This window comes from Heloderma suspectum, chromosome 1 (assembly GCF_057233095.1).
Source record: "Heloderma suspectum isolate Gila_16-S chromosome 1, 16-S_ref, whole genome shotgun sequence".
Lineage (NCBI taxonomy): Eukaryota > Metazoa > Chordata > Lepidosauria > Squamata > Helodermatidae > Heloderma > Heloderma suspectum.
The window spans coordinates 434,841,605-434,866,156 of record NC_139458.1 but is presented as its reverse complement, the minus strand read 5'-3'; the positions used below and the strand labels follow the sequence as shown (position 1 = coordinate 434,866,156).

General features: G+C 45.0%; 1 protein-coding gene across 38 annotated transcripts in view; it reads left to right on the top strand.

The window, feature by feature from the left end:
- Window positions 1–24,061, top strand: part of MSRA (methionine sulfoxide reductase A) — a 331,489-nt gene extending 307,428 nt beyond the window's left edge. For 36 of the 38 annotated variants that reach the window (XR_014787009.1, XR_014787008.1, XM_084829423.1 and 33 more), the window contains one exon: window positions 14,238–14,527. Coding sequence is in view for 26 of the 38 variants with exons in the window: in XM_084829423.1 (XP_084685549.1) it covers window positions 14,238–14,402 (165 nt within the window). In the remaining 12 variants the exon portion in view is untranslated. Of the gene's footprint in view, window positions 1–14,237; window positions 14,528–23,973 lie in introns of those variants that run through there. The other 2 variants (XM_084829418.1, XM_084829391.1) reach the window with 1 other exon arrangement.
- Window positions 24,062–24,552: the final 491 nt, after the last annotated feature.

Here is a 24,552-nt window from a genome sequence, read left to right as displayed (position 1 = left end):
TTAAAGGGCCACGTGGCTGGATACTCTTGAATGTCAACAGAATCCTGAATAGTTTGAGCTGAACTTTTTAAACAGGGCACTACTCCACAGGCTATTCTGGTGTTGACATATTTTGTTCAGTGATAGACTCAAGACTTGATATTGTTCTGGCACTGTTGACAACTGCTGTAGTCCACTGGGATTGGTTCTGGGAGACTAGTACAAAAATACTCAATGCATTGAGTGGTGATGGGAAACTCAATGTGGTTAGTGTTGATTATGGACTATTTGCTTTGTATCATTTCTTCTTTCCCATGCTCCTTTTTCAGATGTGTGCATTCCTTTCCATTTCCCTGCACTCTTTGGAGTTTAGGGAGAAAATGGTTACCAAGGTCTCCTAATCAGGATGGCTGTATATTACTTCCAGTATCAGGGGCAGGATGTCTCTGTAAACCAGTTGCTGGGGAATGTGAATGAGAGGGTGCTGTTGCACTCATGTCCTGCTTGTTGACTTCCCATTGGGGCATCTGGTTGGCCATTGTGAGAACAGAATGCTGGATCAGACAAGCCTTCGGTCTGATCCAACATGGCTGTCTTACTGTTCTTAACTTCTTTGTCATATATAGAGTGAGAGTTCCTCGTGCATCACCTTAATCCACCCGCGGTTGTGGTGGTGTCCCCTGCGCCTCTTGGCACCAGGCGTTCTTGAGGAATTCATTTTTGAGAATTTCAATGTGAACTGACCTGATGCAATACATTAAAAGATGCACTAAAAGGCATTTTAAAAATGCACTTTTTAGGATCAGGCACATTCAGAAATGCAAACGTTTAGATAAAATACATTTATAAACGTGCATTTTGTGAGAAAATACCTCAAAATATGTATACATATCTATGGATTTTTATGCAGGTGCTTTTTTTTGTACTAATCACACATCCATGTGGAACTAGGAAAGAACAGGCTTATAAATAACTGCATGCAAAATTGAGATGGACCAGAAATAGACCAATCTGTCCAACCCTAGCTGGCAAAGTGCCATTCCACTCACAAGGGTGAAAACATGGACCCAGCAAGGATGGGGAGAGAAGGTTGGTTGGCTCCACGTTCAAGTGCTGCGCAATATATAAGATTTTGGTCCATTCACAAAATATTCAAAAATCCTATTTGCCAAGCCCCACATCCTTGTGCCTCACAGGTGAAAACTAAAGTAATAGCTATTGGGTTGACCAAACATGTCAGGAACACAAAAAGTGCAACTACAACTTTGTATATGTGACAACATGGTCCCATAGATATGCCTAGTTTCAATGGCTTGCGCTGACTTTGCTGCAGCAGATCCTATGTAATGGCAAGTTGGCCATGGCTGTATGAAACATAAGAACATAAAAAGAGCCCTGCAGGATCAGACCCAGGGTCCATCTAGTCCAGCATTCTGTTCACACAGTGGCCAACCAGCTGCCCCCAGGAAACCCACAAGCAAGACATGAGTGCAACAGCACCCTCCCACCTATGTTCCCCAGCAACTGGTGTACATAGGCATACTGACTCTGATACTGGAAGTAGTGTAGAGCCATCAGGACTAGTAGCCATCGATTGCAGTCCCTTTTGTAACAGGTTCATACCAAAATCGGGGACAGTCTGCTTTATGGCAGCCAGTGGGCCTTCAGGCTGGTGCTCACCTGAGTTGCCGTTGCAGGGCACAGAGGTTGTTGTTCCAAGCCACTGTTTGCACCATAGGCACAGAGTACTGGGCGGTTCTGTGGCCATGCTTCAACCTTGCCAGTTGCATCTCTGTGCTGCTGTAGCACCCTGACCTGGAACATCAGGCTGACTTGCTTGAAGACTTGATGGTGTAGAGGATGGTCAAAGATAAGGTTATGATCCTAAGCATACTTTACTTGAACATGTGTTTTGTATTCCCATTATTCTTTACCTCTTTCTTTGATAATTTGATATAGCCTCCACTGTACCCTAATGTATCTGTATGTACAGCCAGCCCCCCTTTTGTCAATTTTGTGCATCTGAAACAGGCTCTTGCGTCATTAACATGCTCCGGGGAAGTCAGTGGGACTTACATCTTAAGTAGGGAAGTGTGGACTTTATTAAATCTGTTCCATCTGTATTTTGTGGATTGTCAGTTGTCTTTTGTTCCACTCATTGAATTGGATTTTTTTAACCAGAATTTTGTTGTACTTGTGCTAATTTATCCGAACTTTGTTTCTTTTTAAAAATACTAATTATTTTAACATAGTTTTATTCTTTTATCCTATCTGCTGTTCACCGCTCCAAAATCTTTGGATGTGGAGCAGTATACAAATATTGTAAATAAATAATAATTGTTGTTGTTCAGTCGTTCAGTTGTGTCCGACTCTTCATGACCCCATGGACCATAGCACGCCTGGCCTTCCTGTCCTGCGCTCTCTCCCGTAGTGTGCTCAAGTTCATATTCATTGCATCGGTGATGCTATCTAGCCATCTCATCCTCTGCCGTCCCCTTCTCCTTTTGCCTTCAGTCTTTCCCAGCATCAGGGTCTTTTCCAGAGAGTTTTCTCTTCGCATTAGGTAGCCAAAATATTTGAGCTTCAGCTTCAGTATCTGTCCTTCCAATGAGCACTCAGGGTTGATTTCCTTTAGGATGGACTGATTTGACCTCCTTGCAGTCCAGGGGACTCGTAAGAGTCTTCTCCAGCACCACAGTTCGAATGCATCAATTCTTCGGCGCTCAGCCTTCCTTATAGTGCAGCTCTCACAGCCATACATTACTACTGGGAAAACCATAGCTTTGATTAGACGGACCTTTGTCGAATAATAATTCTCACTAATGTGCACTTGCGCAAATGTGAAAATATGCTAATCTGCGTTAGTTAATGCACATTAGTGCTAATGCAAACTAGCACAAATCCTCCCCCAAATTGAAAAACTGGTCTGCAAGACCACAGAATCTGTGTGACTGTGAAAAGGCTAGTCCACAGGTCGGGTTCAGAGAAATCTGAACTCATTTGAATCTGTTGTAGATTTCTCTGACATTCCTAACCTTAAGTATACCCAAGAGTCAGTCAATGCCATGGCTCTGGAATGTACAAAAGGTTCATTTGCTCTTCTGTGCACATCCCACAAAACGCTACAGCCTTCAAGCGTACCCTCATCCCCTTTGTTTAAGTTTCGGCCTGGTGGCTCTCTCTCTCTCTTACATGCATACTCTTTGCCTCACATGCCCCATCACATTCATTCAAGCTATGCAAACCAGCACAAGCTTCAAGAGACAGAGGCACTGACCAGAAAGACTTTGCTCATTTCCTTTCTCCCTGGGCACAAAGACCTCCATGCTTGCTTGGCTTTGCTGTTCATTTTAAACAAACAACTGGAGCCAAGGCAACCAGATGAGACTGACATCTGTCTCTTTAACTCTTGCCAAGTCACTGCTGTTCCATGGCTGGCAGGGAGGAGAGAGGCTGCAAACGCCAAGTTCTCTTGGAAAGGCGTGGCACATCCCTCATATTACTTTCCCTTGCTCCCTCTCTCCCTTTTCCTCTGCCTCTTTCCTCTAATGCATCAGGGGCTTCTGCAACCTGAGATAGGAGGTTGCCTGGAAAGATGCAAAGAATTGCTACTGGAACGAATTGGGGGACAGAGAACGCATTTTATGAGCAGGGACGCAAAGAGCTTGCCTTGTTGACTGTAGAAAAAAGGAGACAGGTGATATAATGGATAGCCCTTGATTGGAGAATGCCTCAAAGGGAGAAGAGCCGCTTAGGTCCAAGAAGGCAACAGCTACATCAGCCTTCCCCAACCTGGCACCCTCCAGATGTCTTGGACTGCAACTCCCACCATGCCCAGCCAGCATGGCCAACTCCATGTTGGGAGTTGTAGTCCAACACATCTGGAGGGCACCAGGTTAGGGAAGCCTGAGCTATGCAATGGCCACACATCTGAAGGGCACAAGGTTAAGGAAAGCTGAGCTATGAGAACTTGCAAACAAAGGAAGGTATAAAAATAGTAAGAGGTGTAGAATTCTGGAACAGTGTCCCATCCCTGGAACGCAGCTTCCCCTGCAGGCCCGCCAACATTTCACAGACAAAAACAGGGTCACTCTTCTGGTGGTATAACACTTCTGGCATGACACTCTTACTCCTGAGCCTTGCTGGTTCCCACACCAGCCCTCATTTCACATTGCTAAAGGCTCTTCTGTCTCCCAGCTATGTGTTGGATTCACCTACTCTGCAGAAGTATCTTACCCTGAATGGCTTCCGAAGGAGGCCCTTGCAGTCAAAAGCTGACCATAGCAGTTCTTCAAAATGTAATGTGCACTGAGGTCAATGCATCCCCTCACCATCACCTATTAGAGAATCAGTATGCATCCATCCATTGGGGGCAAGAAGGGCTGTAGCTCAGTGGTAGAGTCTCTGATCTGCATGCAAAAGACCCCAGGTTCAGTCCCTGACATCTCCAGTTATGGCTGGGAGACAACCCTGTCTGAAACTGTGCAGAGCCTCAGTCAGTGTAGACGGCGCTGAACTAGCTGGACCATGGGTCTGATTGTGTGTAAGGCAGCTACCTCTGTTTCTTCCCAGCAGACAATATATGGACAAAAGAATGTCAGTGACATCCTAGGACCTTAGTTCAAGGGTGGGCAAAAGGTAGATCTCCAGATACTTTGGACTTCAACTCCCAGAAGCCCATGCTAGCATGGGCTTCGGTGGTCAGGAATGCTCAGATTTGAAATCCAAAACATCTGGAGATTGACTTTGTGCTCATCCCTGCGCGAGTTGATCAGGACTGTCCCTGTAAATAGTATATGCCACTCCAATGTTCAAAGAGAAACTCAGGCATACGGGTTAGCTTTCACCTGTGCACTGGAACATCAGGGGCGGCCATATCCAGAAATGGGAAGTTGGGGTAGCCTCAAGTGTGCCCCAGTATATTTCTCTAGAGATGATGCGGTTAATGAGTCTTGTTCACAGTCTGGCTGATCACCATATTTCATCAAGGGATGTGTTTCTTTTGGTGTGAGGGAGAGGGATGCCCCCAGAGGTTTGTGTGCATCATGATGGATAGCAGGAGACCAGGGGTGGGCAATGGAGGGAGACACATCAACACAGCTAGCCTCTTATGTGAATATTTAAAATTCCAGTCTCAAGGAGTAAGAGGTTACAATTCCTGCTCAGAGTGCTTAGTCCTTGCGCCCTTGAGAGCTGAAAAAAACACTGTCATAAGGTGGACTTTCAGTCCCTCTCTTCTATGCAAAAGTATCCTCGAACCTTGGATCCGTTTCTGAAGTTTTAGAATCATAGAATCATAGAATAGTAGGGTTGGAAGGGGCCTACAAGGCCATCGAGTCCAACTCCCTGCTCAATGCAGGAATCTAAGTCAAAGCATCCCTGACAGAGGGCTGTCCAGCTTCATCTTGAATGCCTCCAGCGTGGGAGAGCCCACGACCTCCCTAGGTAATAGGTTCCATTGACACATTGCCCTAACAGTCAGGAAGTTTTTCCCGATGTTCAGCTGGAATCTGGCTTCCTGTAACTTGAGCCCATTCTTCCGTGTCCTGCACTCTGGGATGATGGAGAAGAGATGCTGGCCTTCCTCTCTGTGACAACCTTTCAGGTACTTGAACAGTGCTATCCTATCTCCCCCCTTCATGAATCACTGCCTTCTTGTGGCGAAGGGGCTTGCGTAACTCAGTGAAGCCATAAGCTATGCCATGCAGGGCCACCCAAGACAGACAGGTCATGGCGGAGAGTTCTGACAAAATGTGGTCCACTGGAGAAGGAAATGGCAACCCACTCCAGTATTCTTGCCAAGAAAACCCCATGGAACGTATGACAAGGCTAAAAGAGATGACGCCGGAAGATGAGCCCCTCAGGTCGGAAGGTGTCCAATATACTACTGAGGAAGAGCAGAGGGAATTTCCAAGTAGCACCAGAAAGAGTGAAGCGGCTGGGCCAAAGCCGAAAGGACACTCAGCTGTGGATGTGTCTGGTGGTGAAAAGAAAGTCCAATGCTGTAAAGAACAATATTGTTTAGGAACCTGGAATGTAAGATCAATGAATCAATGTAAGCTGGAGGTGGTCAAACATGAGATGGCAAGATTGAACATCAACATCTTGGGAATCAATGAACAAAAATGAACAAGCATGGGCGAATTTAATTCAGATGACCATCATATCTACTACTGTGGGCAAGAATCCCTTAGAAGAAATGAAGTAGCACTCATAGTGAACAAAAGGGTGGGAAAAGCAGTTGTTGTTCAGTACTGGGGTACAATCTCAAAAACAATAGAATGATTTCAGTACGAATCCAGGGCAAACCATTCAACATCACAGTAATTCAAGTTGTGCTGATCATAGCAAACACGCTTTTCCAACAGCACAAGAGGTGACTCTACAGATGGACATCACCAGATGGTCAATATCGAAATCAGATTGAGTATGTCCTTAGCAGCCAAAGATGGAGAAGCTCTATACAGTCAGTAAAAACAAGACCTGGAGCTGACTGTGGCTCATATCATGAGCTTCTTATTGCAAAATTTCAGCTTAAATTGAAGAACGTAGGGAAAACCACTAAACCATTCAGGTATGACCTAAATCATATCCCTTATGAATATGCAGTGGAGGTGAGGAATAGATTTCAAGGATTAGACCTGATAGACAAATGCCTGAGGAACTATGGACGGAGGTCCGTAACATTGTTCAGGAGGCAGCAACTCAATCCATCCCAAAGAAAAAGAAATGCAAGAAATAAAGTGGCTGTCTGATGAGGCTTTACAAGTAGCTGAGGAAAGAAGGGAAGCGAAAAGCAAGGGAGAAAGGGGAAGATATACCCAACTGAATGCAGAGTTCCAGAGAATAGCAAGGAGAGACAAGAAGGCCTTCTTAAATGAACAATGCAAAGAAATCGAGGAAAACAACAGAATGGGAAAGACTAGAGATCTCTTCAAGAAAACCGGAGATCTCAAGGGAACGTTTTGTGCAAAGACGGGCATGATAAAGGACAAAAAAGGCAGGGACCTAACAGAAGCAGATGAGATTAAGAAGAGGTGGAAAGAATACACAGAAGAACTATACAGGAAAGATCTTAATGTTCCTGATAGCCACGATAGTGCGGTCACTGAACTTGAGCCGGACATCCTCTAGAGTGAAGTCAAGTGGGCCTTAGGAAGCATTAGTAACAACAAAGCTAGCGGAGATGACAGTATTCCAGCTGAGCTATTTAAGATCCTAAAAGATGATGCTGTTAAAGTGCTGCACTCAATATGCCAACAAATTTGGAACACTCAGCAGCAGCCACAAGACTGGAAAAGGTCAGTTTACATTCCAATTCCAAAGAAGGGCAATGCCAAAGAGTGTTCAAACTACCGTACAATTGCGCTCATTTCACATGCCAGCAAGGTGATGCTCAAAATCCTACAAGCTAGGCTTCAGCAGTATGTGAACCAAGAACTACCGGAAGTACAAGCTGGGTTCCTAAGAGGCAGAGGAACTAGAGATCAAATCACCAACATTCGCTGGATCATGGAGAAAGCAAGAGAATTCCAGAAAAACGTCTATTTCTGCTTCATTGACTACGCTAAAGCCTTTGATTGTGTGGATCACAACAAACTCTGGCAAATTCTGAAAGAGATGGGAGTACCAGACCACCTTACCTGTCTCCTGAGAAACCTGTACGAGGGCCAAGAAGCAACAGTAAGAACAAGACATGGAACAACCAATTGGTTCCAAACTGGGAAAGGAGTACGACAAGGCTGCATATTGTCGCCGTGCTTATTTAACTTATATGCAGAGTACATCATGCGAAACGCCGGGTTGGATGAATCACAGGTCGGAATTAAGATTGCCGGGAGAATTATCAACAACCACAGATACGCGGACGATACCACCTTAATGGCAGAAAGAGAAGAAGATCTAAAGAGCCTCTTGTTGAGGGTGAAAGAGGAGAGTGCAAAAGCTGGTTTGAAACTCAACATTACAAAAACGAAGATCATGGCATCTGGCCCCATCACTTCCTGGCATAAGGAAGGGGAAGAAATGGAAGCAGTGAGAGATTTTATTTTTTTGGGCTCCAAGATCACCGCAGGCGGTGACTGTAGCCATGAAATTAAAAGACGCTTGCTCCTTGGGAGGAAAGCTATGGCAAAGCTAGACAGCGTAGTAAGAAGCAGAGACATCGCCTTGCCGACAAAGGTCCATCTAATCAAAGCTATGGTTTTCCCAGTAGTAACGTATGGCTGTGAGAGCTGGACTATAAGGAAGGCTGAGCGCCAAAGAATCGATGCTTTCAGACTGTGGTGCTGGAGAAGACTCTTAGGAGTCCCCTGGACTGCAAGGAGGTCAAATCAGTCCATCCTACAGGAAATCAACCCTGAGTGCTCATTGGAAGGACAGATACTGAAGCTGAAGCTCAAATGTTTTGGCCACCTAATGCAAAGAGAAAACTCCCTGGAAAAGACCCTGATGCTGGGAAAGATTGAAGGCAAAAGGAGAAGGGGATGGCAGAGGATGAGATGGCTAGATAGCATCACCGATGCAATGAATATGAACCTGAGCACACTCCGGGAGAGAGCGGAGGACAGGAAGGCCTGGCGTGCTATGGTCCATGGGGTCACGAAGAGTCGGACATGACTTAACGACTGAACAACAACAATAATCCTATCTCCCCTCAGTCTTCTCTTCTCAAGGCCAAACCTGCCCAGTTCTTTTAGTTTCTCCTCATAGGGCTTTGTTTCCAGTCCCCTGATCATCTTCGTTACCCTCCTCTGAACCCTCTCCAGTTTGTCTGCATCCTTCTTAAAATGTGGTGCCCAGAACTGGACACAATACTCCAGATGAGGCCTAACCAGTGCTGAGTAGAGGGAACTAGTGCTTCCCGGGATTTGGAAGCTCTGCTTCTATGAATGCAGCCCAAAACAGCATTTGCCTTTTTTGCAGCCACATCACATTGTTGGCTCATATTCAGCTGTAATCTACAACAATTCCAAGATCCTTCTCGTTTGTAGTGTTGTTGAGCCACGTATCCCTAATCTTGTAACTGTGCATTTGGTTTCTTTTTCCTAGGTGCAGAACTTGGCATTTATCCCTATTAAATGTCATTCTGTTGTTTTCTGCCCAGTGCTCCAGTCTATCAAGGTCACTTTGAATTTTGTTGCTATTAGTATTAGTATTAGCTATCCCGCCCAATCTTGTGCAATCTGGTAAGCATTCCTTGCACCTTCTCCTCCAAGTCATTAATAAAAATGTTGAAGAGCACAGGGTCCAGGACTGAGCCTTGCAGTACCCTGCTCGTTACCTCTCCCTCTCCCCAGTTTGAGAAGATCCCATTGATAAGCACTCTTTGAGTCCAATTCTGTAGCCAACTGTGGATCCACCTGATCATTGTTTCATCTAGTCCACTTTGATCTAGTTTGCTAATCAGGATATCATGGGGCACTTTGTCAAAAGCTCTGCTGAAGTCGAGGTATAGTCTGCCACAGCATTCCCACAGTCCACAAGGGAGCTTACCTGATCCAAAAATGAGATCAGATTCATCTGGCAGGATTTGTTTTTGACAAATCCATGTTGGCTTTGAGGAATCACTGCATTGTTTTCAAGGTGCTTCCAGATGGATTGCTTTCTAATCTGCTCCAGAATTTTCCCAGGGATTGATGTCAGACTGACTGCTCTGTAGTTCCCAGGTTCCTCCTTTTTGAAGATAGGGACAACATTAGCCCTCTTCCAGTCATCTGGCACTTCACCCGTCCTCCATTATTGCTCCAAGATAATAGACAGTGGTTCTGAGAGTTCTTCTGCCAGTTCCTTTATGACTCTAGGATGCAGTTCATCTGGCCCTGGAGATTTGAACTCATTCAAAGTAATTAGGCATTCTTTGACCATATGCCTATTGATCTCAAGCTGCAATCCTGCCCCTTCAGCCTGTACTTTGCCTTTGCCAGGGGGCTCATAGACCCTCTTTCAGGAGAAGACTGAGCCAAAGTAGGAATTGAGCACTTCTGCCTTTTCCTTGTAATCTGTTATCATTTTGCCATCCTTATTTAATAGCTGAACCACCATTTCTTTCCTCTGTGTTTTACTATGCACGTAGCTGAAGAAAGCCTTTTTGTGGCTTTTAGCATCCCTCGCTAACCTCAGCTCATTCTCAGCTTTAGCCTTCCTGACGCTATCCCTGCAATTCTGTGCTACCTGCCTGTACTCTTCCTTTGTTGCTTGGGCTTCCTTCCACTTCCTATATGTGTCCTTTTTTGTTTTCACGTCATCTCTAAGCTTTTTGTGAAGCCGCACTGGCTTCTTCTGTTGTCTTCCATCTTTTCTTCTTGTTGGAATTGTTTGTAATTGTGCCTTGAGAATTTCCCTTTTTAAAAACTCCCACCGATCTTGGACTCCTTTTCTCGTTAGAGTCACTTGCTATGGGACTTTACTTATCATTGTTCTGAGTTTATTAAAATTGGCTTTCCTAAAATCCAGGGTACACATTTGGCTATGCTTGGCTTTTGCTTCCTTTAGCACCAAGAAGTATAATATGGTCACTTTCCCCCAGAGTTCCTGTAACTGCTACTTTATCCACTAAGTCATCTCTATTGGTTAGGATCAAGTCAAGGATAGGTGATCCTCTAGTCCCTTCTTCCAAGCTGGCTTGCCAGCAGGCCAGTACCAGGAAGTGTGCGCAGGTCAGAGTTTAAGCCCCCTTACTCGATTTGGTAGGTGCTGGCTGCATATTTGTAGAAAAGTGAGGCTGAAAGCCACTCCTGCACCAAACATGTGGGCTGGGCCTGGAGGGCTCCTTTCCTCTGCTAAGGGAATATAAGTGAGTTATAGGTTGAAAGGTTATTCTCTGCCATCCGGATCTGGCCCCTGGGCCTCCCATTACGTCTTACTATTTTTAGAACATAGGGTACTGGGAGTAAAGAAAAGTGACCTGATTTCTACTTCCCCAAGCAACATTATGAATACTTGACATTGCTAAGAAGCTGGAGTCCAACCCAGCTGCAAAAAACTCTGCTTTACAGCTCGCTTATCCACTGAGCGTTTAGGAGGGAGGGGTGGGGTAGGAGATTGCTGCTTGAAAGCATCCCCAAAACGTGGTGTTCTGGATAAACAAGATAACACAGAAAGCCTTTTTAGATGTGGAGCTGCAGCATGCCTTCGACTTGGAAGCACCGCGCTACCTGACTGCGCTGTTTTGCTGGCTCTCCTGCTGAGGGGGCCTTTCACTGACACAGCATTTTGGGGAGCATCCTTTGCTTATTCACAGCACACCACTTTCAGACTTCAGATGTAAACAAGAGAGGTTTCCTTTTTGTTTTTCACACCATCTTAGACTCCCCACTGTACGATGCCAGCATACACGTGTACGCACACACACACGCACACATGCACGCACACACACAGTGGGGAATTGGATTCCTCCAAACACCTTTTCCATTTTTTGTGGAAACTCTTTCTTTCTTTCCCAGCACCTGGGCCTATTTCAGTCACTGAGATCCCAGGCTTACAGCGACGCCTCAGCATTTTACTATTTATGTTAACTTCGGATGCTTCTAGGCAAACAATTCCAACAAGAAAAAAAGGCAGAAGACAATAGAAGGAGCTAATGTAGCTTCACAAAAAGCTTAGAGATGACCTGAAGACAAAAAAAGGGACACATATAGGAAGTGGAAGGAAGGCCAAGCTACCCAGGAAGAGTACAGGCAGGTACAAGATGGGTGGTGCTTGGCTCCACAATACTACAAGCGAGAAGGATCTTGGAATTGTTGTAGATCACAAGCTGAATATGAGCCAACAATGTGATGTGGCTGCAAAAAAGGCACATGCTATTTTGGGCTGCATTCATAGAAGTATAGGTTAGGCCTCAGCTTGAGTACTGTGTCCAGTTCTGGGCACCACACTTTAAGAAGGATGCAGACAAACTAGAGAAGGTTCCGAGGAGGGCAATGAAGATGATCAGGGGACTGGAAACAAAGCCCTATGACTGAAAGAACTGGGCTGTTTAGCCTGGAGAAAACTGAGGGGAGATATGATAGCACTCTTCAATTCCTTGAAAGATTGTCACAGAGAGGAAGGCCAGGATCTCTTCTCGATCATCTCAGAGTGCAGGACACGGAAGAATGGGCTCAAGTTACAGGAAGCCGGATTCCGGCTAAACATCAGGAAAAACGTCCTGACTGTGAGAGCAATACAACAATGGAACCCATTCCCTAGGGAGGTGGTGGGCTCTCCCACACTGGAAGCATTCAAGATGAAGCTGGACAGCCCTCTGTCAGGGATGCTCTGACTTGGTTTCCTGCATTGAGCAGGGGGTTGGACTCGATGGTCTTATAGGCCCCTTCCAACCCTACTATTCTATGATTCTATGATTCTAGACGGATGTCTCCTAGCACTACAGTCAAAAGGCATTGTGTAATTATTCCATCTTTTCCTCCTTAAGGGATTTTCTGTGGTAAGAAATACAGGAGGGTTACAAATGGAAGATGATGCCATGTGGAGCCCTTGTAATATTCTGTGGAGGAGGCAGAGGGATCGCAAAAAAAAGGCCTTCTCTGGGAGCAGTCTCAGTTCAAGGAAACCAGTTGGTTGTTTTCTACACTAATATTATTGCTGCTGGTATTGTTTTTAATTTACTGCCACCAGCTTACAGAGCAGTGATGGGCAACCCCAGCAGCCCACCTCCGGGCTTGATCCGTTATTGGGCTCATCTAACTCAGCTGTTTTCCTAAAGATTCATTAGATAGCTTGCTTATTTCCGAGCTCAAGTATGACCCCATTTCGGATGAGCCCCCCTCTTCCTTTCCAAATTACAGGAACTGTTGAAGTGTATTGTAAGCATTCTTCTCTTTTGACATCATCATACATAGATAGCCTCCAGCTACGCCTCCTAACCCTAACCCTACACCAAATCAATGCCATATACAAAAACCAAAGAGTGAATTTCCAAAAGATCCACGGGTGTGATTTCATTGTTCTGCATATCTTTGTTTTCCCATATGACTAGGAGTAGCAGAATCAGTCATATGTTTGCACCAAGTCACCTGGTTTGTATAATTTATCCCAGTTGCAGAGTTTTACTGCACAGAGCAGAAAATGATTTGGATGTTTTCCCCCAGCACATAGTGTCCTTCCATCTCCATGATTCTACTTTGAAAATCCAAAGTTGGTATTTGTAGCTCCTGCTCTCTTGACATGCGTGTGTCATGGGGGGAGGGGGGAGGTTAGGGTCTAGCCCCAGTAGTAGGGCCAGTGTGGTGTAGTAGTTAGGAGTCTTGGAGTGGGACTGGGGAGATCCGGGTTCAAGTCCCCACTCTGCCATGTAGCTCACCGGGTGACTTCGGGCCAGTCACTGAGTCTCAGCCTAATTTATCTCATGGGGCTGTTGTGAGGTTAAATTGAGAGGAGGAAGATTATGTACACTGCCTTGGACTCCTTGGAGGAAAAGGCACAATATAAATGTAACAAATAAATAAATACTTATCCTTCCTAATTATACTACTGTTTCTTCACTAACTCAAAACATGCTAGCCATAGGCAGCATCCAATGCTGTCCCCACACAAGTGGGAACCACGGCTAGCACAATGGTAAGCTAGTGATTCCTGAAACAAGCGGAAACACTCATTTCCAGAATGGGGCAGGTCAGTGGCACTCGCAGAGCTCTGCTGACCTGTCCCATTCTGGAAACAAGCATTTCCACTTTGTAGGGTTGCTTTAGGAAGAGCTAGCTTCCTGTTGCGCTAACAGCTGGTCCCACGAGTGCAACAGCACTAGTGGAGGCGCAGCAGCAGTATTGGATACTGCCCCATATTTATAAAATAAATACATACCTAATAAAATAATTGTTCTTCTGTCATCTGGAAAGACTGGAAGGTTTATGCTTTCTGTATAGTAATGGCTGCCATCCAAGATTTCTGCTTTGGGGTACCTCAGCCCAGCTAGTCTTTTTGTATACCACCATGGGAATGGAAGGGTGGAATAAAAAGACTTATAACAAATAACAGATTAATAAATAAATACTTTGCTGAGGGTGAGACTGTCTTTGCAACGACTCTGTGAAGGATGTAATTCCCATTTTATAAACAACAAACAGGGGCTCCGAGAGAGTAACTTGCCCAGGGCCATGCACTGAGTTTGGCCTGAGCCGCATTCAAGCCCATGCCAAAGCCAAACACTCCCACCACCATTATCCAGTGCATCATTGGTTATTTACCATGTAAATAGGAGCAAACAATTCCTAATGGATTCCCCTTTTCTGCCTCCCCACCCCCACCCCCTTTGACAGGTGTTGACAGAGAAAGGCTTTGGTGCCATCACAACCGAAATCCGTGAGGCTCCGGAGTTCTATTATGCTGAAGAATATCATCAGCAGTACCTCAGCAAGCACCCTAGTGGCTACTGCGGACTTGGAGGCACTGGGGTTTCCTGCCCTATTGGTCTTAAAGGGTGATCCTTACACATGTGACAACGTCATGGCCTTCAAACAAGATGTAAACTGTAAATGAATGTGCTTTGGATTTGTATGTAGCTTGGCTGTGATCTTTGGTGAATAAAATCAATGGCACCTGTCCACAAGGAAGGGCTGAGAGCTGAGTTATGACAGCAAAACATCCCACACAACAGCAGGTTTGCAGTCCTACAGGCAGGAGAAACTACAGTTTTGAATCTTCCCCCACCCAATTAAAAACAAACTCTGCATACAGAAAATTGGCACATCAGGGGAAGGCTCTAACCTGTCCCAATTTACTAACCTAGCCTGGCATACTAGTTTTCTATGTACAAGGAGTTCCGGGGGTGGGGGGTGGGGGTTAGACCCACCCTTTCAAAAGAAAAGGTTACAGAATTTCTTCTGCTATAGCGAAAGGAGTAGGATTCCTGCCATCCTTTCACGGGGGACGAATGGCCCCCTGAAAATATTGAAGGAAATTCTGTTCCTAAGTTGTTGTGTGTGTGTGTTTTTTTAAGTACAGGGGCATTCAACCCTCCCCCCCCCCATCTGCAGTCTGAAGTAGTGCAGTCCAGGAAGGCCTGTAGTATGCAATTTTGCTGAATATGTATGCACCAGAATCCCACTACTGCCATCTACATTGACATACTCTCTGTGATCCTAGGGTTTGGTTGGATGTTCCAGACTGTATGCCAACACAAATGTCTACACTAGAACAGGAATCTGAAGGGATAAAACAAGGATGTGCATTCCAGGGCAGGAGGCGAAAGAGATGATGGGTGGGATGGGGGGGGGAGTCCCCCTGGGTGTGGATTCGGAGTGGAGAAACAGCAGGCAGGGATATGCACACACAACCCTCCACACGCACGTTCTTCACTCTAAATTCCCAAATGCGTTATTCATTTCAAAATGGATGCCAGAGTTCAATTACACCCATTTGCCATTAGTTAGCCCCTTAGCATTCCGCTGGCTTGTGGCCACCATTTGCTTGTGTGTTACACTGGCAGAAGTTAATTTGGGCTAAAGGAATGTCAAATTCCTGGTTTGAAATCCCAGGATGTCTTCATAGCTGTGGTATAAAGCTTCTATTATCTGCTTGAGATAATGAGGGCATTGGCTGAAGATAACAGTGAAAACCGAGAGCTTTGATTTGGGGGCAGTCCCATAACTGGAGGAGCTGCAAGGCTTCATTCCTGCATTACAAAAGGGAAACTTGAAGTTTCATAAGATCTTCCACTCATGGGTTATTGTTGTTCAGTCGTTAAGTCATGTCCGACTCTTCATGACCCCATGGACCATAGCACACCAGGCCTTCCTGTCCTCCGCTTTCTCCCGGACTGTGCTCAAGTTCATATTCATTGCATCGGTGATGCTATCTAGCCATCTCATCCTCTGCCGTCCCCTTCTCCTTTTGCCTTCAATCTTTCCCAGCATCAGGGTCTTTTCCAGTGACTTTTCTCTTTGCATTGTTTGTTGTTTATTCGGTCAGTCGCTTCCGACTCTTCGTGACTTCATGGACCAGCCCACGCCAGAGCTTCCTGTTGGCTGTCGCCACCCCCAGCTCCCCCAAGGTCAAGTCCGTCACCTCCAGAATATCATCCATCCATCTTGCCCTTGGTCGGCCCCTCTTCCTTTGGCCTTCCACTTTCCCTAGCATCAGCATCTTCTCCAGGGTTTCCTGTCTTCTCATGATGTGGCCAAAGGACTTCAGTTTGGCCTTTCATATCATTCCCTCAAGTGAGCAGTCTGGCTTGATTTCCTGGAGGATGGACTGGTTTGATCTTCTTGCAGTCCAAGGCACTCTCAGAATTTTCCTCCAGCACCACAGTTCAAAAGCATCTATCTTCCTTCGCTCAGCCTTCCTTATGGTCCAGCTCTCGCAGCCATAGGTTACTATGGGGAATACCATTGCTTTAACTATGCGGACCTTTGTTGTCAGTGTGATGTCTCTGCTCTTCACTATTTTATCAAGATTTGTCATTGCTCTCCTCCCAAGAAGTAAACGTCTTCTGATTTCCTGGCTGCAGTCAGCATCTGCAGTAATCTTTGCGCCTAGAAAGACAAAGTCTGTCACTGCCTCCACGTTTTCTCCCTCTATTTGCCAGTTATCAATCCAGCTGGTTGCCATAATCTTGGGTTTTTTGAGGTTGAACTGCAACCCAGCTTTTGCACTTTCTTCTTTCACCTTCGTCATGAGGTTCCTCAGCTCCTCCTCGCTTTCAGCCATCGAAGTGGTATCATCTGCATATCTGAGACTGTTAATGTTTCTTCCAGCGATTTTAACTCCAGCCTTGGCTTCATCAAGCCCACCACGTCGCATGATGTGTTCTGTGTACAGGTTGAATAGGTAGGGTGAGAGTATACAGCCCTGCCGTACTCCTTTCCCAATCTTAAACCAGTCGGTTGTTCCGTGGTCTGTACTTACCGTTGCTACTTGGTCGTTATACAGATTCCTCAGGAGGCAGACAAGATGACTTGGTATCCCCATACCACCAAGAACTTGCCACAATTTGTTATGATCCACACAGTTAAAGGCTTTAGAATAGTCAATAAAACAGAAAGAGATGTTTTTCTGAAACTCCCTGGCTTTCTCCATTATCCAGCGGATATTGGCAATTTGGTCTCTAGTTCCTCTGCCTTTTCTAAACCCAGCTTGTACATCTGGCAATTCTCGTTCCATGAATTGCTGGGGTCTACTTTGCAAGATCTTGAGCATTACCTTACTGGCATGTGAAATAAGTGCCACTGTTCGATAGTTTGAACATTCTTTGGTGCTTCCCTATGGGGTTATAAGTTGATTTTTTCCAATCTGTTGGCCATTCTTGTGTTTTCCAAATTTGCTGGCATATGGCATGCATCACCTTGACAGCATCATCTTGCAAGAGTTTAAACAGTTCAGCTGGGATACCGTCATGTCCTGCTGCCTTGTTATTAGCAGTGCTTCTTAAGGCCCATTCCACCTCACTCTTCAGGATGTCTGGCTCTAGCTCACTGACCACACCGTAAAATCTATCCCCGATATTGTTATACAGATCTCTCATATATTCTTGCCACCTTTTCTTGCTCTCTTCTGCTTCTGTTAGGTCCTTGCCATCTTTGTTTTTGATCATTCCCATTTTTGCCTGGAATTTACCTCCGATGTTTCTAATTTTCTGGAAGAGGTCTCTTGTCCTTCTTACTCTATTATCTTCTTCCGCCTCCGCACATTGCTTGTTTAAAAATAATTCCTTATCTCTTCTGGCTAACCTCTGGAATTTTGCATTTAATTGGGCATATCTCCCTCTATCACTGTTGCCTTTTGCTTTCCTTCTTTCTTGGGCTGCTTCCAGTGTCTCAGCAGACAGCCATCTTGCCTTCTTGGTTTTCTTTTTCTTTGGGATGTTGTTTGTTGCCGCCTCCTGAACAATGTTGTGAACTTCTGTCCATATTTCTTCCGGGACCCTATCTACTAAATCTAGTCCCTTAAATCTATTCTTCACCTCCACTGCATATTCATGAGGAATATTCGTGATCTCATATCTAACTGCTCTGTGGGTCTTCCCTATTCTCTTGAGTCTGATTCTAAATTGTGCAATAAGAAGTTCGTCATCTGAACTACAATCAGCTCCAGGTCTTGTTTTTACTGACCGCATAGATGTCCGCCACCTTTGGCTACAAAGGATGTAGTCAATCTGATTTTGGTGTCGACCGTCTGGTGAAGTCCATGTATAAAGTCGTCTCTTAGGTTGTTGGAAGAGAGTGTTTGTTATGCACAGCAAGTTGTCTTGGCAAAATTCTGTCAGCCTATGTCCTGCTTCATTTTGTTCTCCCAGACCATGCTTGCCTGTAATTCCAGATGTCGTTTGACTACCCACCTTAGCATTCCAGTCTCCTGTAATGAAAATAACATCTTTGTTTGGCGTACTATCCAGTAGGTGCTGCAGATCCTCATAGAACTGATCTACTTCTGCTTCTTCAGCATCTGTGGTTGGGGCGTATATTTGAATCACTGTGATATTAAATGGCTTACCCTGAATTCGAATTGAGATCATTCTGTCATTTTTTGGATTGTATCCAAGCACTGCTTTAGCCACTTTATTATTAATTATGAAGGCTACTCCATTTCTTCTGTGGTCCTCTTGTCCACAGTAGTAGATCTGGTGGTCATGTGATGTGAAGTGGCCCATTCCAGTCCATTTCAGTTCACTGACACCCAAAATGTCTATATTTAAACTTGACATCTCCCCAATAACCACATCCAATTTGCCCTGGCTCCTGGTCTGACATTCCAGGTTCCTATGGTGTGTTGATCTTTAGAACATCGGATTCGTCGTTCACCACCAGCTCCATCGGCTGCTAGCCATCCTTTTGGCTTTGAGCTAGCTGCGTCATCACATCTGGGGCTAGTTGAACTTATCCTCTGTTACTCCCCAGTAGCATTTTGACCATCTTCCTACCTGGGAGTCCCATCTTCCGATGGTATACCGACATATCTCTGGTTGTACTGATCCATTTAGTTTTCATGGCAAGAATATTGGGGTGGGTTGCCATTTCCTTCCTCAGGGATCGTGTTTAGTCTGACCTCTCTGCCATGACCTTCCCATCTTGGGTTCAACCTTCACAGGTTTAGCTCATGACGTCATTGAGGTGCTCAAGCTCCAGCACCACGACAAGGTAATGATCTCCTTTGCTGAAGCTCTTCGCATTAGGTGGCCAAAATATTTGAGCTTCAGCTTCAGTATCTGTCCTTCCAATGAGCTGTCCAGGTTGATATCCTTTAGGATTGACTGATTTGACCTCCTTGCAGTCCAGGGGACTCTCCAGCACCACAATTCAAAAGCATCAATTATTTGGCACTCAGCCTTCCTTAAAGTCCAGCTCTCACAGCCATACGTTACTACTGGGAAAACCATAGCTTTGATTATACGAACCTTTGTCAGCAAGGTGATGTCTCTGCTTCTTACTATGCTGTCTAGGTTTGCCATAGCTTTCCTCCCAAGGAGCAAGCGTCTTTTAATTTCATGGCTACAGTCACTGTCTGCAGTGATCTTGGAGCCCAAGAAAATAAGATCTGTCACTGCTTCAATTTCTTCCCCTTCCTTATGCCAGGAAATGATGGGGCCAGATGCCATGATCTGAGTTTTTTTTAATGTTGAGTTTCAAACCAGCTTTTGCACTCTCCACTTTCACCCTGAACAAGAGGCTCTTGAGATCCTCTTCGCTTTCTGCCATTAGGGTGGTATTGTCTGCGTATCTGAGGTTGTTGATAATTCTCCCGGCAATCTTAACCTCTCATGGGTACCTTTATATTATTGCCCCAAATGTCTGTGTCATGCAAGAATGTCCTAGAATGCAATAAAGGGTTATAATATGCTAAGGAAAATGATGGCTCATGTGTGCTATTATCTCAAATAGGTGAACTCCAAGCCTAAGAGTTGCTTTTCGACTTACAGCAGGGGTGTTGGCCCTCAAGCCCCTGGGGCCTGGCCTTCCTGGCGCCCCAGTCCAGCCTCTGGGCTTCCCCAGATGGCCATGTCCACTTCCCCTGTCCCCACCCCCTTTCCTCCAGCCCACTGATCAAGTGGTGGTTTCCCAGCATTTGTATGTCCTCCCGTCCCTTCTAAAAGGTTGAAATGGCTCTCTGACTGCTTAGTTTCTTGCAGCTTTAAGCTAAAATATGCTGGTATTTCTGACCTCACGTCTTTTGCCTTCAGCCCCACCCACCACTGGAGCATCCCCAAAAGCCTGGTAACCTTCTCCAAAATTGAATCCAGCCCTTGGGCTGAAAGAGATTTGACACCCCTGCTTACACGAAGGAAGCTGACAAAGCTGGGAGACTTGGCTGGGTTAACTATGCTGCTGTGGAAGCTACAAATCCAGGCCATTTCTTAACTGAGGCCTCTGTTGAGCTCCATGCAGATGAGAATACCAGCCCTGAATTCAGCCACTATGCTGCTGCATTCAGTCCACTTCCATCTACTCTGCTGTGGTAAACCAATGTGGGTTGAATTCTGCGCACCGCACTTTAAGAAGGATGCAGACAAGCTGGAGAGGGTTCAGAGGAGGGCAACAAAGATGATCAGGGGACTGGAAACAAAGACCTATGAAGAGAGACTGAAAGAACTGGGCCTGTTTAGCCTTGAGAAGAGAAGACTGAGGGAAGATAGGATAGCGCTCTTCAAGTCCTTGAAAGGTTGTCTCAGAGAGGAAGGCCACGTTCTCTTCTTGATCATCCCAGAGTGCAGGACACGGAAGAATGGGCTCAAGTTAACAGGAAGCCAGATTCCAGCTGAACATCAGGAAAAATGTCCTGACTGTTAGAGCAATAAGACAATGGAACCTAGGGAGGTAGTGGGCTCTCCTAGGGAGGCATTTAAGATGAGGCTAGACAGCCCTCTGTCAGGGATGCTCTGACTTGGATTTCTGCATTGAGCAGGGGGTTGGACTCGATGGTCTTGTAGGCCCCTTCCAACCCTAGTATTCTATGATTCGATGAATTGTCAATTGGCCACATGCTTAAAGCCGCAGTCCTGCAAACCATTTCAAGACATCCTCATTCCACCCCATGGTTTGGTGGTGAGAATGGGCCGGTTTGTTCAGCGATGAGCTAATGCCCCATGCATTTAGACACCTGCCATTGGCCACGTTCTAATGCAGGACTCTTCCCTCCCTCCTGAACTCCCCACATCATGCCTGGAACACCTCGTTCCTATAGTAACAGGATGCATTGTGTTGAACATTATACCGCCGAATTGTTCTCTTGCTCACTGTCAAGGAAACCAGCACTATCTCTAATTTCCCAGCCACAGGGGTGAAAAGGAAGTGAAAGGGAGAATGGAGTATAATTATGGTGCTGGCTCTTTACTCATGCTACCTTTACGTCCCTGGGTAGTATTGGTTGGGAGGGCAGTATTCTCCCCACCTCCACACACACACACACACACAGAGTGCTGGGTGAGACCTCTTTGGCATGGGACATATCACAGCTTTAAAGTCACCATACTTTCTCCAGTTTGAATTCGTAGCAAATCTGATACTGTAGTAGACCTTGTGCTTAGCAAGTGTTTGGAGTGGCTTTCTCATTCCAGAAAATAAATGTCCCACTTTAGCTGCTTGATCCTGTCCTCTTTGCTCTGCTGATTCATCACCATTTGCAAAAAGGTCATGCCCAGTTCAATTGGAGGTTGCATTCATATGTGCTCTGCATAGAAATATGACACACCTACTTGTTAACTCCTCACTTTTCTTGGCCTTTCTGAACCACCGGATTAAGGTTCCCAGTAAATTGTGCCCTTGGTCACAACACTATAGTCTGACCTAGCCAAGGCAATAATGTGAACATGTCCTCTACACATTCCAGAGGAATTGCCACGTTAGTGTGTTGCAGCAAAAACAATGAAGAATCTTATGGTACCTTAAAGACCAACAGATTTTTTGTGGCACAAATGTTTGTGGATGAGAACTCACCTCACCATGTGCATGAAAAAGTATTCTCCTCAGTTGGCATGTATAAATCAATAGATTGAAAGAAAATTGCAAACAGTAGGACCAGAAGGTAGTAAAATGCGAGAGATCCAAGACATTTCAATACAAAAGTCAAATATATATGTAAGATAAAAACAATGACCATTCACAACAGACCTAACTGGTTATGCTTTACTATGCTAGTTTAACACCTGTAGCGGGAAACAAATCCATTGTCTCAACTGTCTGAGACCTAAATGAATAGATTAGAAGTTGCTGATAAATTCTTGTTCATCGATTTGGGACTGGAGTCTCCTTTTGAATGTTGCAGTGGTGATTGTGGAATGGTAACTTTGAGATCAACAGCACAGTGCCCTGGGAGACTAACGTGTTTTCCCATGTTGTACAGGTTCTGGGCATTTTATGCATAAAATCTCCATCCTATTTTACCTGGATAAAATAGTTTACAGCAACTGCTTTTTTAAGTCAATAATAAATGCAGCAGCAGTGCTCCCTCCCAGGTCATCAGCATCTCTCTAAAATGTTAAGAAGTCATTATCATCTTAGCCATTATCATCTCTGATAATGTTGCCTTGCTCCATCTCCCTTTGGTCCCAGCCCTCAAAGCCAATGGTCAGGGATGATGGGGGTTGTAGTCCAACTTCTAGAAGGCCCCAGGTCTTCCACCATTGATCCAACTCATTGCAATTCTTCCCTTCTTTGGACTCCTTCTGATCCTGTTGAGTCATAAAAGCTTTTCTTGGTTCAAAAGAAATGCTAGGAGGTGGCTTATGACCCAAAAAGTAGCTGTGTTAGTCTTGTGGAAACTTAAAAACCGGAAAGGTTGATTGTAGAACAAGCTTTCATGGAGTAGAGTCCATTTCATCCGATGCATGATGAGTACAGAGAATATTGTGTGTGTGTGTGTGTGTGTGTGTGTGTGTGTGTTACAGACATTTCAATTCAGGTGATCAAAATAATACTTGGAGGTCCCACACCCCCAACACCAGGCAAAATACTAAATATTTGTTCTCCCACACATTGACTTAGATTAGTCTTCCCCCACCTAGTGTCCTCCAGATGTTTTGGCCTATACCTTCTAGCATTCCGGACCATTGGCCATGCTGGCTAGGGTTGATGGAAGCCTGGTAGAGGCATCAAGTTGGGGAAGGATGGTCTAGGCGTTCCATAGAATACCCGGCAATGAGTTGGCGTTATGTGTAACAATAGCTATCTTGCAGTCCAGTTCTATGCATTTGCATTCTGACTTGTGTTCAGTGGGGCTTACTCCAAAGGTAAGTGTGCAATAGGACTGCAGCTTTAGAGGCAAAGTCCTCATATCAGATATTCAAGATAAAGAGTTGTCATTGCTGTCCCAACCATCAATTCGGACTGGGCAAGGTTTTGTGAAATTCTGTTGTAAGACTAAGTGCCAGAGTCAACGGTGCTATTGTGTTAAAAAGAATGTTCTGTGCTAATCTAAGTGCCATTCAGGTTTGTCATAGCCATGTTGTATTTCTGAAGAATCCAGACTAGATTGTTTGTGGTTCATAAAGGAACCAGAGATCATGCATTAGTACTTGGTTGAGGGATAATACAAAGAATTGTGTTATTAATAATAAAAATAATATCATACACAATATTTCATTAATTTTTCTTGTCTTTGATTTTAGTCGACATCACTTAATCTCATCCATAGAATTCCCAGGAAGAACATACAATGCCTAGGTTGATCCCATAATACAGTTTTCCTTTGGTCTTGTTAGGAACTTTACCAAACACCATTCAACAATGCATAGCATTTCTATGTATTTATAGAATACCTGATCATTGTTCTTTACTAGTAACATATTCGCACACTGGTCTGATGGAGTGGGAGAGGAATTTTTTTGCAAGATTAGGGTTTTTTTAAAAAATGAGTGAACACGTAGTGAAGTCAGAGGTGCCATACATGAGCCAATGCATCGAAGTAAACAAGTTTCATTCATAAAGGGGTTGCTGAGTACTAGTGAATAGGAGCTCGCTTTGTATGATATCACATGGGATAACCACCCTAAATCTTGATTAAGACCTAATGAATTGTGTAAAACCTGCAAGTGAATTACTTATTGTTGCTATTTTCTTTTCTCAGAAGGTTTTAGCACTCTTCCTCCTAACAAAGACCAGCTGACAAGTGCGTGGGTTTCAGCTTGGATTGAGAGACTGTCTCTTTCAAGGAGCAGTGAACTGGAGAGAGCTACCATTTTTCACAGGATCAACCATCAGGATAAGGATGATGGCGCAATGGCAAACTGTCAGCCTCCTACTGTACACTGTTTTGTCTTGTCATATCAAAGGGACTCCGTGCCCGTTAGTTGCACAGCAGGAAATTGCACCTTCAAGGGCAAATAGGTTGTTTGTGGGGGAGGCAATTTCCATTGGGAAAACTGTGTGAGGGAGGGAAAGTCAGACCCTCCTTCACACACCACGGTCCTAGTCCATAGCGTCCCCCGCAGCTGCATTTTCTAGAAACAAAACAGAAACAAGCCCAGGAATGTGAATGTATCATCCTTCTGGGTTGTACTCCTGACTATTTGCATCTTACGAGTATAATCAATAGTTGGGAGACACCCAGTTTCCTGCAAGAGTTAAGGATCCAGTTCCTCTTATTCAAATGGTTCCATGGAGTCTCATGATCACTTTTAGGAAAGGGTTGTTGCTTGTAATTCAA